Source organism: Branchiostoma floridae, chromosome 5 (genome assembly GCF_000003815.2).
Source record: "Branchiostoma floridae strain S238N-H82 chromosome 5, Bfl_VNyyK, whole genome shotgun sequence".
In the NCBI taxonomy this organism is placed as follows: Eukaryota; Metazoa; Chordata; class Leptocardii; order Amphioxiformes; family Branchiostomatidae; genus Branchiostoma; species Branchiostoma floridae.
Genome location: NC_049983.1, coordinates 705683 through 718595, shown reverse-complemented (window position 1 = coordinate 718595; position 12913 = coordinate 705683). Strand labels below are relative to the sequence as shown.

Below are 12913 nucleotides of genomic sequence, written 5' to 3'. Positions count from 1 at the left end.
GACAATCTTGATTAAAAACAAAAATGACCACTCTTTTGAAAATCGCTGATTATGTCCATTTCAAGTCGAGAGAGGGTCGGCAATCAGTTGGGGATCAGTCAGGAGTGATTCGACAATCTGCGGCTAGAGGTCGGCACGGTAGGGAATAGGTTTGGCAGCATTCGGGACACAGTCGAGAGTAAGTCATTTACTGGTCGGGAGATGTTCGGGACATGTTCGGCGCTAGAAAAATAGGCGTTGCCTAAACTGGTCAGACTACTCCCGAACTACTGCCGACTTGGGTCGGCTGAGAGTCGGCTAGTGTTCGGGAGCCAAAGTCGGCTATGTGTAACCTAGGCATAAACGACAGATCATCAACATACTTCCATCTATCCAGAAAAAAATTCATTGCATCATTCACATATACTAGGAACAGGATCGGCCCTAGTTTTGTCCCCTGTGGGGCACCAGAGGCAATTTTCTCCCAACTGGAAATAACGCATCGGTACCGGACACATTGTGTACGCTCAGTCAGAAAATCACAAAGCCATGGTAAAATACAAGTACGCACACCACATGTTAACAATTTACGGATTAAGATAGTATGATCAATTCTATCAAACGCTTTGCTAAAATCAGTCAGCAAAACAGTCTGGATGCTTTTAGGGGTCTTAGCACCGCGAAGAATTGAATCAATCATACTAATCAAGTAGTGGACAGATGAGTGCCCTTTTCTACTGCCATATTGATTTGGATCCAGAATTTTGTCAATGTCTTGGAAAATCCATTTTGAAATGAACGATTCAAACGTTTTCATAAAAGCAGAAGTGAGTGATATTGGTCGTAGATGCTCTACTGACGCTGGGACTTTCCGAGTTTGGAATCGGGGCAATAATGGCTTCTTTCCATTGTTTGGGAACACGTCCCTCTTCCAATGAGCAGTTGAAAATATGGGCAAGAATTTCACTAAATTCGACAGCAAATGTTTTGACGATTTTCGGGGAAATGTTATCAGGGCCGCAGCTTTTCCTTGCATCAAGGCGCTTCAAGATTTCATGAACCTCATATGAATGTATATGCGGAGGTCTAGAAGGAGAAGGCAGGTAAGATGGCAGTGACTCAAGGTCAAGGCATGGAAGTTCGTTAACGATGTCAGAAAAGTGATGATTGATTACATTAGCAATATCATTGTCAGTCAGAGGAGCGCTGCTGGGCACAGACACTGATAAGCTTCGCCGAGAATTTAGTATGTCACGTAGACACGCGTGCCATCTGGCCGGATTCTCCTTCTTTAAAACTTAATAACTTACAAACTTACAAACATAATATCTTTTCCTTACCTTAATACACAGTCGATTTACACTGTTTCTTAGCTTTCTATACAATGTCATATTGCCAGAGTGAAAAGCTATCTGTCTTTTCTTAATAAGTGATTTGATATGGGGAGTAATCCATTCCTTATCAGTATTGTGTTTAATGACAGACTTCATTGGGAAATGATGGTCTATTCTACTTTGGAGAGTTTGATAAAAAATATCGGCTTTGGTTTGGATGTCGTGGGCATCAAAAACTTCAATCCACGGTTGGGAGGAAATCCACTGTCCGAAAGAGCGGACCTCAGAGTCCTTAATTAAAAGGGCGAATATTTGACCTCGTTTTCGTATTGATAGCTTTGTAGTCACTGGGAAACCATAACACAGTATTGTGGTCGCTCATTCCTACAGGCTCCTCAATTCGAGGAATTTGGTAGAATGACTTCAAATTGGTAATGATCAAATAAAGAATGGCTTCTCCCCCCCATTAGGCTGTCTGACAAGCTGTTTTAGGTGGGTTCCATTAAGAATATTGCTAATATCACATCTATTAAAATCTCCTAAAACACAAATTCCTGCAAGTGGGTACCTAGTATTAATCTTATCAGTTCTATCAATAATGTGTATATACGTAACAATTCTTGGTAAGGTGACGCCGGAGGATTGTAAACAGCACATATGGCAATATTTGCAATGGAACGTGGTAGCCAAAAGGGCTTAGCCCACACCCACAGACATTCGAGTTCTGTAGGTATTTCTATGAAGTTTAGGATCTCAGTAATCCTTAACACATATTGCAACACCCCCACCACGGCTTTCCTTACGACATAGAGAGAAAAAGTTAAAGCCTTCAATATGTGTACATTCCGGAGGGTGTTCATGAGTAAACCAAGTTTCAGAAATTACGGCTATATCAATCCCATAACTACTAGTATTCAACGAATCAGACAAATCATCCAACTTATTCAACAATGATCGAGCATTACTAAGCAGAAAAGATGGAAGACTTCTACTTAGTCCCACATTGTCTCGGCCAGCCTCAGCAGCCTTGTCTGCTCTGCTGTGCGCGTCTTCCACCTGCTGCTGGGGGCTCCCCGTCCTCGAAAATCCACCGATGTTGTTGTCCTCGTGACGTCGGAGTAAGACGTTCCAATTAATGATATTCTTCTCAAGCATTCTCTAAAGATATAAGGTGTGTACCGTAATTCCCAGCTAAAAGATATATCTTTGTCCCCAGGACGCACTTTTGACCCTTTGAATAACATTAGATTGCCTACAGAACAACGCAAAAACACGACAGCAATTAATTTCCAGTGCAGCTTATCATTGCGGCTGGTAACATTTGTTAGGCAATTTGATACTCGGCTCTTGCGTAGCAGAAGGTAAAGAGCTGGGCACACACTGCCTAACTCTTCAACCTTCATGTTGATGTGATGTTGCTCAGCCATGTCAGCCTCCTCGAGTAGCTGTATGCACCATAGGCCGCGTCCTGGCTTTAATGAGGCAAATTTTATTTCAGGTGTCTCGAGTCCGTGCGATTTTAAGATAAACAGCTCTCAAAGCTAACAGTAGTGGCAATATATTGGACACTGCAGAACAAGGGGCATTTCCAAACCGAACAGAAAACCTTACAGAAACAAGAAAGCTTCTGAAAAAGCTGGCCGGTGCGTATTTTGGAAAAAGCCTGGATGTTAAACAAAATCACACGAAAAAAAAAGAGTTTTTAACCCTATCTAGGCCGGGGGGGGGGGGCTAAAAGTGTCCGCGCCAACTTTGACGTCGTATAACTGGCGAACGAAATGTGCTAGGACTAGGAAACTTGCTGACTTTTCCTAGAATATTGTTGGCAACAATTCTGCGAAAAAAAATTTACTTTGTGATTTTTCGTGTTGCCATGGCAACGGGTTTCTGACAGGCAATTTTTCCCAAATTTACTAATTTCAGTTTGAATTATAGGATTTCATACTTTTATTGCTAGATCAAACTTGATTATTTATATCATAAACATCCTTTGTAATTTTAAGTTACATTTCTAATTAGATATTCATAATTTATGCTAATTTGATGACGTCATGGGTCAAAATCTAAGATGGCGGACAATGTCATTTTCAACGATAAATACATGTAATTTTTACTCAAATACCGTCAAAATCTTTTATTTTCTTACAAAACACAATCACTTGATCATTTTTAGTCCATTTCTATTCGGTTTTGGGGTTATATGTGGAAAAAGTCGTATTTTAGAAAATTCAAGCTTGTCGATCCAAGATGGCGGACAAATGACGTCATTTCTGACGTCATACAGACGTCAGCGTCGTCGTCATTGGCAACAAAAGACTTGGCAGACTTAGACACCAATAAGATAACCTTTATAGTCATCGATTTGTTCAATTCATATAAGTATAGCGGAAATTTCATATTTTGATGATTTTAGCCCAAAATATGACATTATGACGTCATAATTATGTCATATTACGTCAAAACAATACCAAAATTACAGAAAATATAAAACTATACTTGTAAATCATTCCCACCAAATTTGGTGATCGTAACCCAAGCCGTTTTGAAATAACGAAGGGGGGGTCAAAAGAGCCCCCCCCCCCCCCCCCCTGGTCCCAGGAATCCCGAAAAAGCCTGGTCTAGATAGGGTTAAACATCGAATTACTGAGTTGGTCTTTCTTCTATTAAAAAAACACTACATGAGATTTGTCTAACAAAGAAAAAAAAATTTAGCAAGTGGGGTTCGAACCTACGATCTACGGAAGATAGGTACCGTGCTGTAGACCACGCTGGCTCGATTACGTAATAGCATGTATAGAAGGGCTATTTGGTTACAGTGACCGATCCATCCATCCATCCATGCATCCATGGAACCGCTTCTTCCGTCTCATAGCCGGTGCTACGCATCGGCAATAATTAGAACATAACAATATATATAGCTCATTGTGTTTTCATTATAGATTACCTACAGTTCGCTACAAAAAAAGGGGTTCATTTCATGTCTCATATTTCCCAGCATGCCTGCCCGTGACATCAATATGTTATCAAAGGGTAGCATTCATCTCTACTCAAATAACGCACAATGGTAGAAGCAATCAATAAGTATTCTCCAAGCAAAGGTTTTGGCCAGGTGTGCGTCAGTAATATTGCAAAGTAGTTTGTATAATTACCTCCATGAAATGTCATGGAATGGAGGTTATATTTTCTGTTATGTGTCTCTGTCTGTGTAGATGATTACTCAAGAACGGCTGGATGGATTGGTTTCATACTTGTTGTGTTGGTGGGGTGTGATGAAAGCTCGAATCGATGAGATCTTAGGAGCCGTATCTGTCGTTATAATCGATGTAATAATATCAGAAATCACCCCTATATTTGAGACATATTGGTACAGGCATCGTGCTGTATGTGTTTGTTAATGGGCTTAGCTGCAAGCAGATAGTGAGGTGACAGCTGTTTGGGGAACCCCCAGTAGTTTTATTTATGTCTGCTTAGGACTGTTTGAAATATTTGTAACATCTGTAATATCTGACTTCCCCAGCGAACCAATTTGGCTTTAAAAAGCACCATGGTACAGACATGTGCATTTTTGCCCTCAAAGAGATCATCTCCTATTTTAAAAACCGAGGTTCTCCCGTCTTCGTTTGTTTTCTTGATGCCGCCAAGGCTTTTGACAAGGTTAATCACTATGTATTGTTTCAGAAATTGATAGACAAAAACGTACCTGTATACTTAGTGCGTATCATTGTATATTGGTTTAAGATGATAGTCCTCACTGTGCGCTGGGGAACTACCGTCTCAGACAGCTTCAGCCTCGGTAACGGTGTCCCCCAGGGCAGCCTATTGTCCCCGTTATTGTTTAATACGTATGTTGCAGACCTAACTGCGAGGCTTAATTCCGCCAATGTCGGGTGCTTCCACGGTAAGGTCTGCGTAAATCATTTATTGTATGCCGACGACATCTGCTTGATTTGCCCCTCTGTAAAGGCCCTACAGAAATTGATCAATGTTTGCGAGTCCTTCGGTCTCGCAAATGACATGACATTTTGTGATAGGAAAACGAGTTGTATGTATTTCCCCTGCAAGCGTATCCGCTTACAGGGGACGCCTCCCTCGGTTACGCTCAACAGCAGACCTTTACCTTATGTCCAATCAACCACATATCTTGGCTACCAAATTACTTCTGATCTTTCCGACGATGACTCCATTCGCAAACAAACTCGCTATCTGTACACCAAAGCCAACACCCTATCCCGAACATTCGGTAACTGTTCTGCTGAGACAAAACGAGTCCTGTTCATGTCACATTGTTGTTCCCTGTACTGTGTACAGGTGTGGTCTAATCACAGCGCCGCCGCGCTCCAGAGAGTCAGAGTTGCATTCCACGACGCCCTTAAAATCATGACGTCGCAACCTAGATCCACCAGCAACAGCTGGCTGTTTGCACTGTTGCGCTTAGACACCTTCGACGCCAGGAGGCGTAAGCTGACGCATTCATTTGCGACTCGCCTCCTGGCGTCCGAGAACGATATTGTAAGAGCGCTGACATGCTCTGATGCTGTCTCCACAAGCACCTTCTGGAGTAACTACTGTAAGGTCGTGCACAGACCACGTGCACGACGAGACGCAATGTGAGTCCTGTATTTTTGATTTTAAACAGTAGATTATTGTTCTTTCTTTTAAATGTACTGTCAATTGTCCGTCCATATTGGCCATAGTGCCTGATAATAAACAGAACTGTAACAGTTGGCACAGTAGTTACCTCCATGAAATGTCATGGAGGTTATATTTTCTGTTATGTGTCTCTGTCTGTGTACAAGATTACTCAAAAACGGCTGGATGGATTGGTTTCATACTTGTTGTGTTGGTGGGCTGTGATGAAAGCTCGAATCGAAGTGATTTTGGGCGCCGTATCTGTCGTTATAATCGATGTAATAATATCAGAAATCCCCCCTATATCTGCGATATATTGGAACAGGCATCGTGCTTTAAGTGTTTGTTAATGGGCTTAGCTCCAAGCAGATAGTGAGGTGATTTGTATGACAGCTGTTTGGGGAACCCCGAGTTTTTTTAATATGATAATTAGTTTTATTTATGTCTGCTTGGGATATCATGGAGATGTGAAGCGTAAGTATAATTGTAAGAAGTTGAGGTACATTTAACGGTAATGCTTAACAGGTATGGATGTCTCACATACTGTACTGCTGATTTGAGTGACATGGTGATTAAAATGCCATTAGGTCCTCTCATCTTAGATGGGTTGGGTGTCAGAAGTTTTATGGGCGATACAGATGTTCTGATTTCGTTATGATAAGGGACAGTTGTTAGTTGTCTCTTTCGTAGCCAATGGTACTTGTTTTTTAGCAGACGGGGTTGGCGCCAAGTATTCATCTTACAGTTAATGTAGGGCTATCAGAGGAAAGTGTGCATCTCATTTTTGTACCGTGTGAACAGCTGATGTTATGACATATTAATGAAAAATCAAATCACCATCTGACTAAAGTTGGCCACATCCCTTCTTCTTTCTGAGTTTCCCAACTTCCTCCCACCACACCGCTCTGAGGCACATAGTCGAACCTCAATAATGCTGACAACCTTAGACAGTTTAAATGCCAAACATCAAGCTTAAGGAACACCACGCTACCATATGCCGTCGACCTCTTAAACGCACATTACACAATTAAGTGTCATATTTTAATAATTACTAATCAGATGGACATCCTCTGTGTCATTAAATAAATACACCACTACTTTCCCATAACATTTATAACCATTACTCTCAAATACAACCGACTATACATACCATCCACAAAAAAGCAATAAATATTTCATGGAGGTATGAGGTCCCCGAACTCTAGTTGTAAATGCTCCAGCTACTAAAATAAATACTGCAGTTATAAAAATCGCTTCTTGGGCATTCTTAACTTATTTCCTTGATTTTCCTTCATGCCAGGAGAGTTGAGATCTGAGTAGAAGTGTACAAAAGATTGACTTTACTGCTATTCAATGCAGGTTTGGGCATTTCTCTAATCAGCAGATTCTGCTTTTATTAAGTTAAAGCATTGATCAGTCATAGTGCCCTAAAGTTGGCCAATTTTCATGTTTTTTTACAAGCCAAAACCTGGAAAAATGACCCACAAACTTCTTTGGAATGTTGCCATAGCAACGAGAGGTTCTGAGCAGAAAGAAACTATTTTGAGGGGTTATGTAGCAAGTACTATCACTGTGCAAAGTATGAGCCAAATCGATTTTTTGACCGGTGCCACCATTGTTTGACCCTTACAGATATTCGCTCTTAAGGAGAAAGTGCATAACATTACAACATATCTTTGACTGCGATCATAACAGACAAAATGTAGAATGATGTTGAAAACGGCATGGTACGGTCTCCATTGCTGGTGGGGTACATGCAGGAACCGTTGTCTACCGTGGCCTGGCTGTCGAAGTTGTCTGCAGCGGGACAGGTACAACCCCCGCGGGGCGGCTGGTACTCCTTCTCACACCGGCCTCCTCCCACACACGTCGCGATGGCGTCAGCTACTCTCGCTCCCTCGAAGAAGGCACCCTGCAGGTAGCCATAGTGCGGTCCTGTCCCGTCTCCTGCGAAGAAAAGACGCCCGGCGACAGGAGCCTGCAGCTTGTGCAGCTCCTCATCATTGATGCCGACTCCCCAGTTGGCGTAGCAGCCGCGGAAGAACGGGTCCTGTTCCCATCTCGGCACCAGGATGTCTGTAGGGTCGGGGATGCCGGCTCCGTACATGGTGCGGAGGACAGCCATGACTTCGGCCTGAGTTGCTTGGTCAGACTGGGCCTCTACACGTCGTGCCTCATCATCCATCAAGGTCACTGAAAGGAAAAGAGAACACAAATGAAACTCGATGAACGAGAACATTACAGCCTGGAGAAGAGCAAAGCCTGTCACTTAAGGAAGAAAATATGATGCTCGTTAAATGCGAACATTACTGCCTTCAAAATACTTATCAGCAAAACATAAAAACAGCTTTGGGCTTTAGTTCCTAGGGCTGTTGACGGATGCCAAACATTTGTTCATCTTCATACATCATCATATAAAGTTTATTGCAAATTCTTGCCCGTGGAATAATTGCAGGTAACATAAGGGATTCAAACAACTGCAGTGCAAAAAAAACAATATCACAAGTGTTTACTCTTGTCTAAAGCTAGTAAAAGCAAACTCTAGAGGCGGGGTTATTGGGTTCGACTCCATTTTCAAAGACAGTGGGAGACGAAAGATCCCACATTTTCTAATATGTGTGGGTTTTGTGATGTTAGAATTAAGGAGAACTCTTTTCTTTTTGTGAGTGAATGTGAGAAAGTTATTATGACTGACCTAAAAGAAGATTGGTCCCTGTTGGAAACAACCCCTCAGCCTCCATGTTCTGCCACACGGTGTAGTAGCCCCTGCGCTCCGCCACGTACACGATGTACTCATCGTCGTCCCAGAATTTAGATGGAAACTTCAGGTAGATCGTCGTGTACAAGGCCATGCGAACTCGAAAGATGGCCTCTCGCTTCCAATCGGGCAGACTCGGGACAAACTGGACCAAGTTGTCTTGGAGAACCCCCATGCTGAAGGTCACGATAGCATAGTCGGCGGTGTATCTAGAACCATCCTTGGTGGTGGCAGTGACACCATTGTTCCCCCATTGGATGCTGGTGATCGTTTTGTTGAGCTTGAGCCGTTGGTCATTTCCTGCGAGAAAGCTTTTTGCCATTTGATCGATGATGTAGACATATCCTCGTGGGTCTGTTAGAAAGTAATCATCCTCGCCAAACTGCTCGATTGTCGGTTCGATCTCCCCCCTGAGCAAAGACGACACATCTGGCTCTTCTCCATAACCCCAGTCATAGCTGACGTACTCAACAGCTTTCTGCATGGGCAAGGTTGGGTTCCAACCGCTTAACTTCAGAGCAGCTCGTAGCGGCATATCGGGTTGTCCTGTCGCGTTTCTCTCAACAGCTAGGTCGTAGGCGGTCTCAGATGGTTCGTCGAGGGAAGCGAGGACTGTGTGCCACTGTGAGGTCACAACTTGACCAGTGCTGTTCCTTACCGTGATGTTGTCCCAGTTGCTAAAGGTTCCAGTCATGTTATAACTCTTAACCATCGCCCATACCGGATTGTCATCGGAGACCCCATGAACCCAGTTCCCGCCGATGTCAATGGTCTTTCCGCCGAACGGCACCTTCCAAACTCGACCCCCGATACGGTTGGTACCTTCGAGGATGATGAAGTCGGTCAGGCCGCTCTGGTTGAGGCTACGTGCGGCCGATATTCCCGCCATCCCGGCACCCAGGACCAACACTTTGGTCTTCACCTGTATGTGAAGAGGGAAAACAACACATACGAAAACTGAGTTATTGAATGTGCAGTATTCCTTGAAATCTATATTTTCTCTCCAGTAAGTCAGCCCACAGTTGAGGTGCCAAGCGGCAAAGTACGTTTTACTTTTCTCAGGTTATTGAATACCGCAGCGTTTTCAATGAATTAAAACTAATGTGAAATGATTGAATGCATAAAAAAGAGATTTTTAATGATACAAAGATGTTTAATCATACTTCGTACAACATAGGTAACATATCATAAAGTATAAGTATAACCTTGAAAGACAGTAACAGAAATGACCTAGTGGAACGGATACAAACTATTTACCAAATTTTACGTCATTGTATTTTCGTACTATGTATGTTTAATGATATCAAATTAGGTTTGTAGACTCATAAGAACAAACCCTGAAACAGACATCTGACTCTTAACAGAATTGATGGCGCTTGTTGGCGTTTATTAGTTAGTGTTTAGTTCCTGCCCATTTGCGCCTATTGGTTCCCATTTATCGCAGTACGTTGGCGGCATGTTGGTGGCATTCTGAAACATGCTTTTTTCTTTAAGCTTAAAACTCCTCTGTGAGCTACATTGAGCTGGAAACTATGCTGAATGGTAAAGGAATACATTCGTTCCGAGACTGTATAAGTCGGATGTTTCTTCGGTCGCCGTGAATTTACGCCTTGATGCTGCTACCGAATACTGCCTGTGCGTCGGCTGTAGTTCAATGACCTCCACTGGCTTTTAAAAAGAAAGCTCATTTTCACATATTTGTTACATTGAATCCTGAACTTCAACACATTAGATTATTGTAACTAGCTTGTGCCACCTGGCTTAAGATTATGAAGGGCCCGTTAATGCCCTAGACAGGGAAGTTTGCGTTACACAAACTATTAGGTGCAGTTGCTGGATTTTTTTTCTCAGTGTTATATAAACTGTTTGGTATGTTTGTCATTGTATCTAGAGCATGACTCCGTAAATTTGGAGAATCGTGCAACCAAATTTAAAACAAATAAGGAGATGGCGGATGGTAACGACGTATGAAATGCAATGTTTTGTAGCAACCATTATTGATAGGGCCAATACCATCTTAGACAATACTGACCATTATTACTGTCACTGAAAATTTTTAACTTAATGGCACTTCTGGTTATTACAACCATACATGTTTGTACAGAGAGCCATTTGCTGCCAAGACCCTACCCCTAACGTTGATACTAACATATAGGGGTGTAGGAACATATATGGGGCTGCCCCCGGCACAATGATTTGATGTTCTTTCTTTCTATGTCGAAATTGCAACAACGTAATACATTATGACTTTGCGGTTGTAAACTGACCTTTTTCAGGGCTTCTAATGCCCATCCGTTTAGGCTTGCTTGGAACTTGAAGAACCTACTTTTAGGTCCTACAGTGTTTGTTTGTTTCCCATCGGTGGCAAACCACCTTTAGGCGCAACAAGCTGGGTGAGACTGGTGTCACAGCGATTTCGCCCAGCCCAAGTTATCAGGGGGAGGGGGGCATGGAGATCTTCTTCCCCTAGGGGACCCAAAGAACTAGCAATTTCAACCTACTCCCTCATCGATAATCTTTATTCTGTATAAATAAGTAAGTATAGTAACAATTAGTAAGTAAATTATTCTGTATAGACTTCCTTTCATTGTCTTCCGAGTTCTTATATTTGGTTTGGCGCGTTGGTTGCATCGTTCGGTAAACTTTGGTGATGAAAACACTTGTCTTGTCCCTCTTGTGCTAAGCAACCTAAGTTCCTGAACACTGTCAACAAGCACAGGTCTCCACACACACCGACACACACACCTGTACCTTAGCACTGTCTTAACAAAACGTCTGGCCTTATTTGAGCCCAGAATCTTTGGATTATTTGTCAATAACTCTAACCAAGAGAACACCTCCCACGGTTAACAGCATACACAAGACGCAACGTTAAAATATACTTACCGTTTCGCCTTTGCAGATGGGTAGCGTTATTAGAAGAGACACTGCTATTCCTAGCCACAGGGAGAACATGGTGGGGTGTCTTGACTGTTGTCTTCCCAACTTTTAAGAATATCACCTGTTGGACAGGAACGGGCAAAGCGGTTGTGCCAGTTTGCTCGCACACCCTTGTGTAAGAGTAATGTATGCATGGGAGCTAGGGGACCATAACAGCGAACAAAAGAGGACACGGTAATTGATTTAGAGCGTAAAAAGAGGACATGTGTTTTAAAGTAGGTCAACCCTTTGGCGGCACACCCCACGTCACGTTGCATTTACTTTCCTGCGATTTTGACGCTACTATCACACACTGCAATTGCTGCGGTGTAAGTGACGAAAAGTTTAGTAGTCTTCATTGAGATGAGGCTATGCACTCATGTACGTATTGCTTACAGACAGTCAGGGCAAGTGACAACGCTTTTCTCGACCATATCAAGAGATTTATGTTCTTTTAGCTCTGTCGAAAATAAATGTAAAAGTTTACATTGTTGTTTTCATTGCAGGTTCTAATGGTATTCTTTTATCACTTACTTGAAATACGCCTTGAACTATGCAGTGTTGGGCAGAATAACTTACATGCATCTTATCGTAGATTAGGTCTTGTGCTTTCTTTATATATTGTTTTTCAAGAACAAACAGATTATCCTTAAATATATAGGAAGTATCCGTAGGACTATTTCTTCCAACCACACACTGGCAGAATTAGAAACAAAACAATTCCAAAGAAAGCACGTACCGAGTAACACATAACGATCAATTAGTTATTATGTTCTTAGTTGGTGTTTTATACCCCCCCCCCCCCCCCCGTAACACTGAGTTCGAATTTGAAACTGTCGGAAAAGTCTAAAAAAGTGAATATATATCTATGAAAATACTTTTTACGGTCTGTCACTTGTGAGACATTGTCGTATGCTTCAAGGACAAGGTAATGTTAGATAGTTCCTCTTTTGAGTTTACAGACAAAACGTTGCCTCCTTGGTTTGGGTGACAGTAGCGATGAGAAGTGGTAAGGTTCTCTAATGCCGAGAAAGAGAGTTTGCAGTGAAAGGTAACCGTTTTGTAGCTGTAGTTAAAAAAAGATAATGGCACTCATGTTTAGCCCCACTTTCGTCACTACTATTGACCACATTCTAATGATGCCAAGTTGCCAACTATTGGCACGCATTTTTTTTCTATTTGCTTTTGGACAGATGAGGACAATGGGGCACTGCACTCAAGTTCTGTAACATATATTAACAGTGCCACATACATAGTACAGACAAAAGGTAAAGTTAGTCTTTTACCTCCCCAA

At 42.3% G+C, this 12913-nt stretch overlaps 1 protein-coding gene across 1 annotated transcript; it reads right to left on the bottom strand.

Annotated features, from left to right (window-relative positions):
- Positions 1 to 7147: 7147 nt before the first annotated feature.
- LOC118416846 (polyamine oxidase 7-like) lies at positions 7148 to 11709 on the bottom strand. Its single transcript, XM_035822119.1, has 3 exons — positions 11587 to 11709; positions 8638 to 9622; positions 7148 to 8135 (listed from the first exon to the last, which is right to left on the bottom strand). Exons 1-3 carry the CDS (start codon positions 11653 to 11655, stop codon positions 7606 to 7608), a joined length of 1584 nt encoding a protein of 527 aa, XP_035678012.1. The 5' UTR covers positions 11656 to 11709; the 3' UTR covers positions 7148 to 7605.
- Positions 11710 to 12913: the final 1204 nt, after the last annotated feature.

Bases quoted from the DNA above. Each gene is read 5' to 3' on its own strand.
- LOC118416846 (XM_035822119.1), bottom strand. From the start codon at position 11,655: ATGTTCTCCCTGTGGCTAGGAATAGCAGTGTCTCTTCTAATAACGCTA. The intron at 9,623-11,586 runs GTAAGTATATTT...CTTCACATACAG, and splicing joins CCATCTGCAAAGGCGAAACG to GTGAAGACCAAAGTGTTGGT. The intron at 8,136-8,637 runs GTCAGTCATAAT...TTTTCCTTTCAG, and splicing joins AGGGACCAATCTTCTTTTAG to TGACCTTGATGGATGATGAG.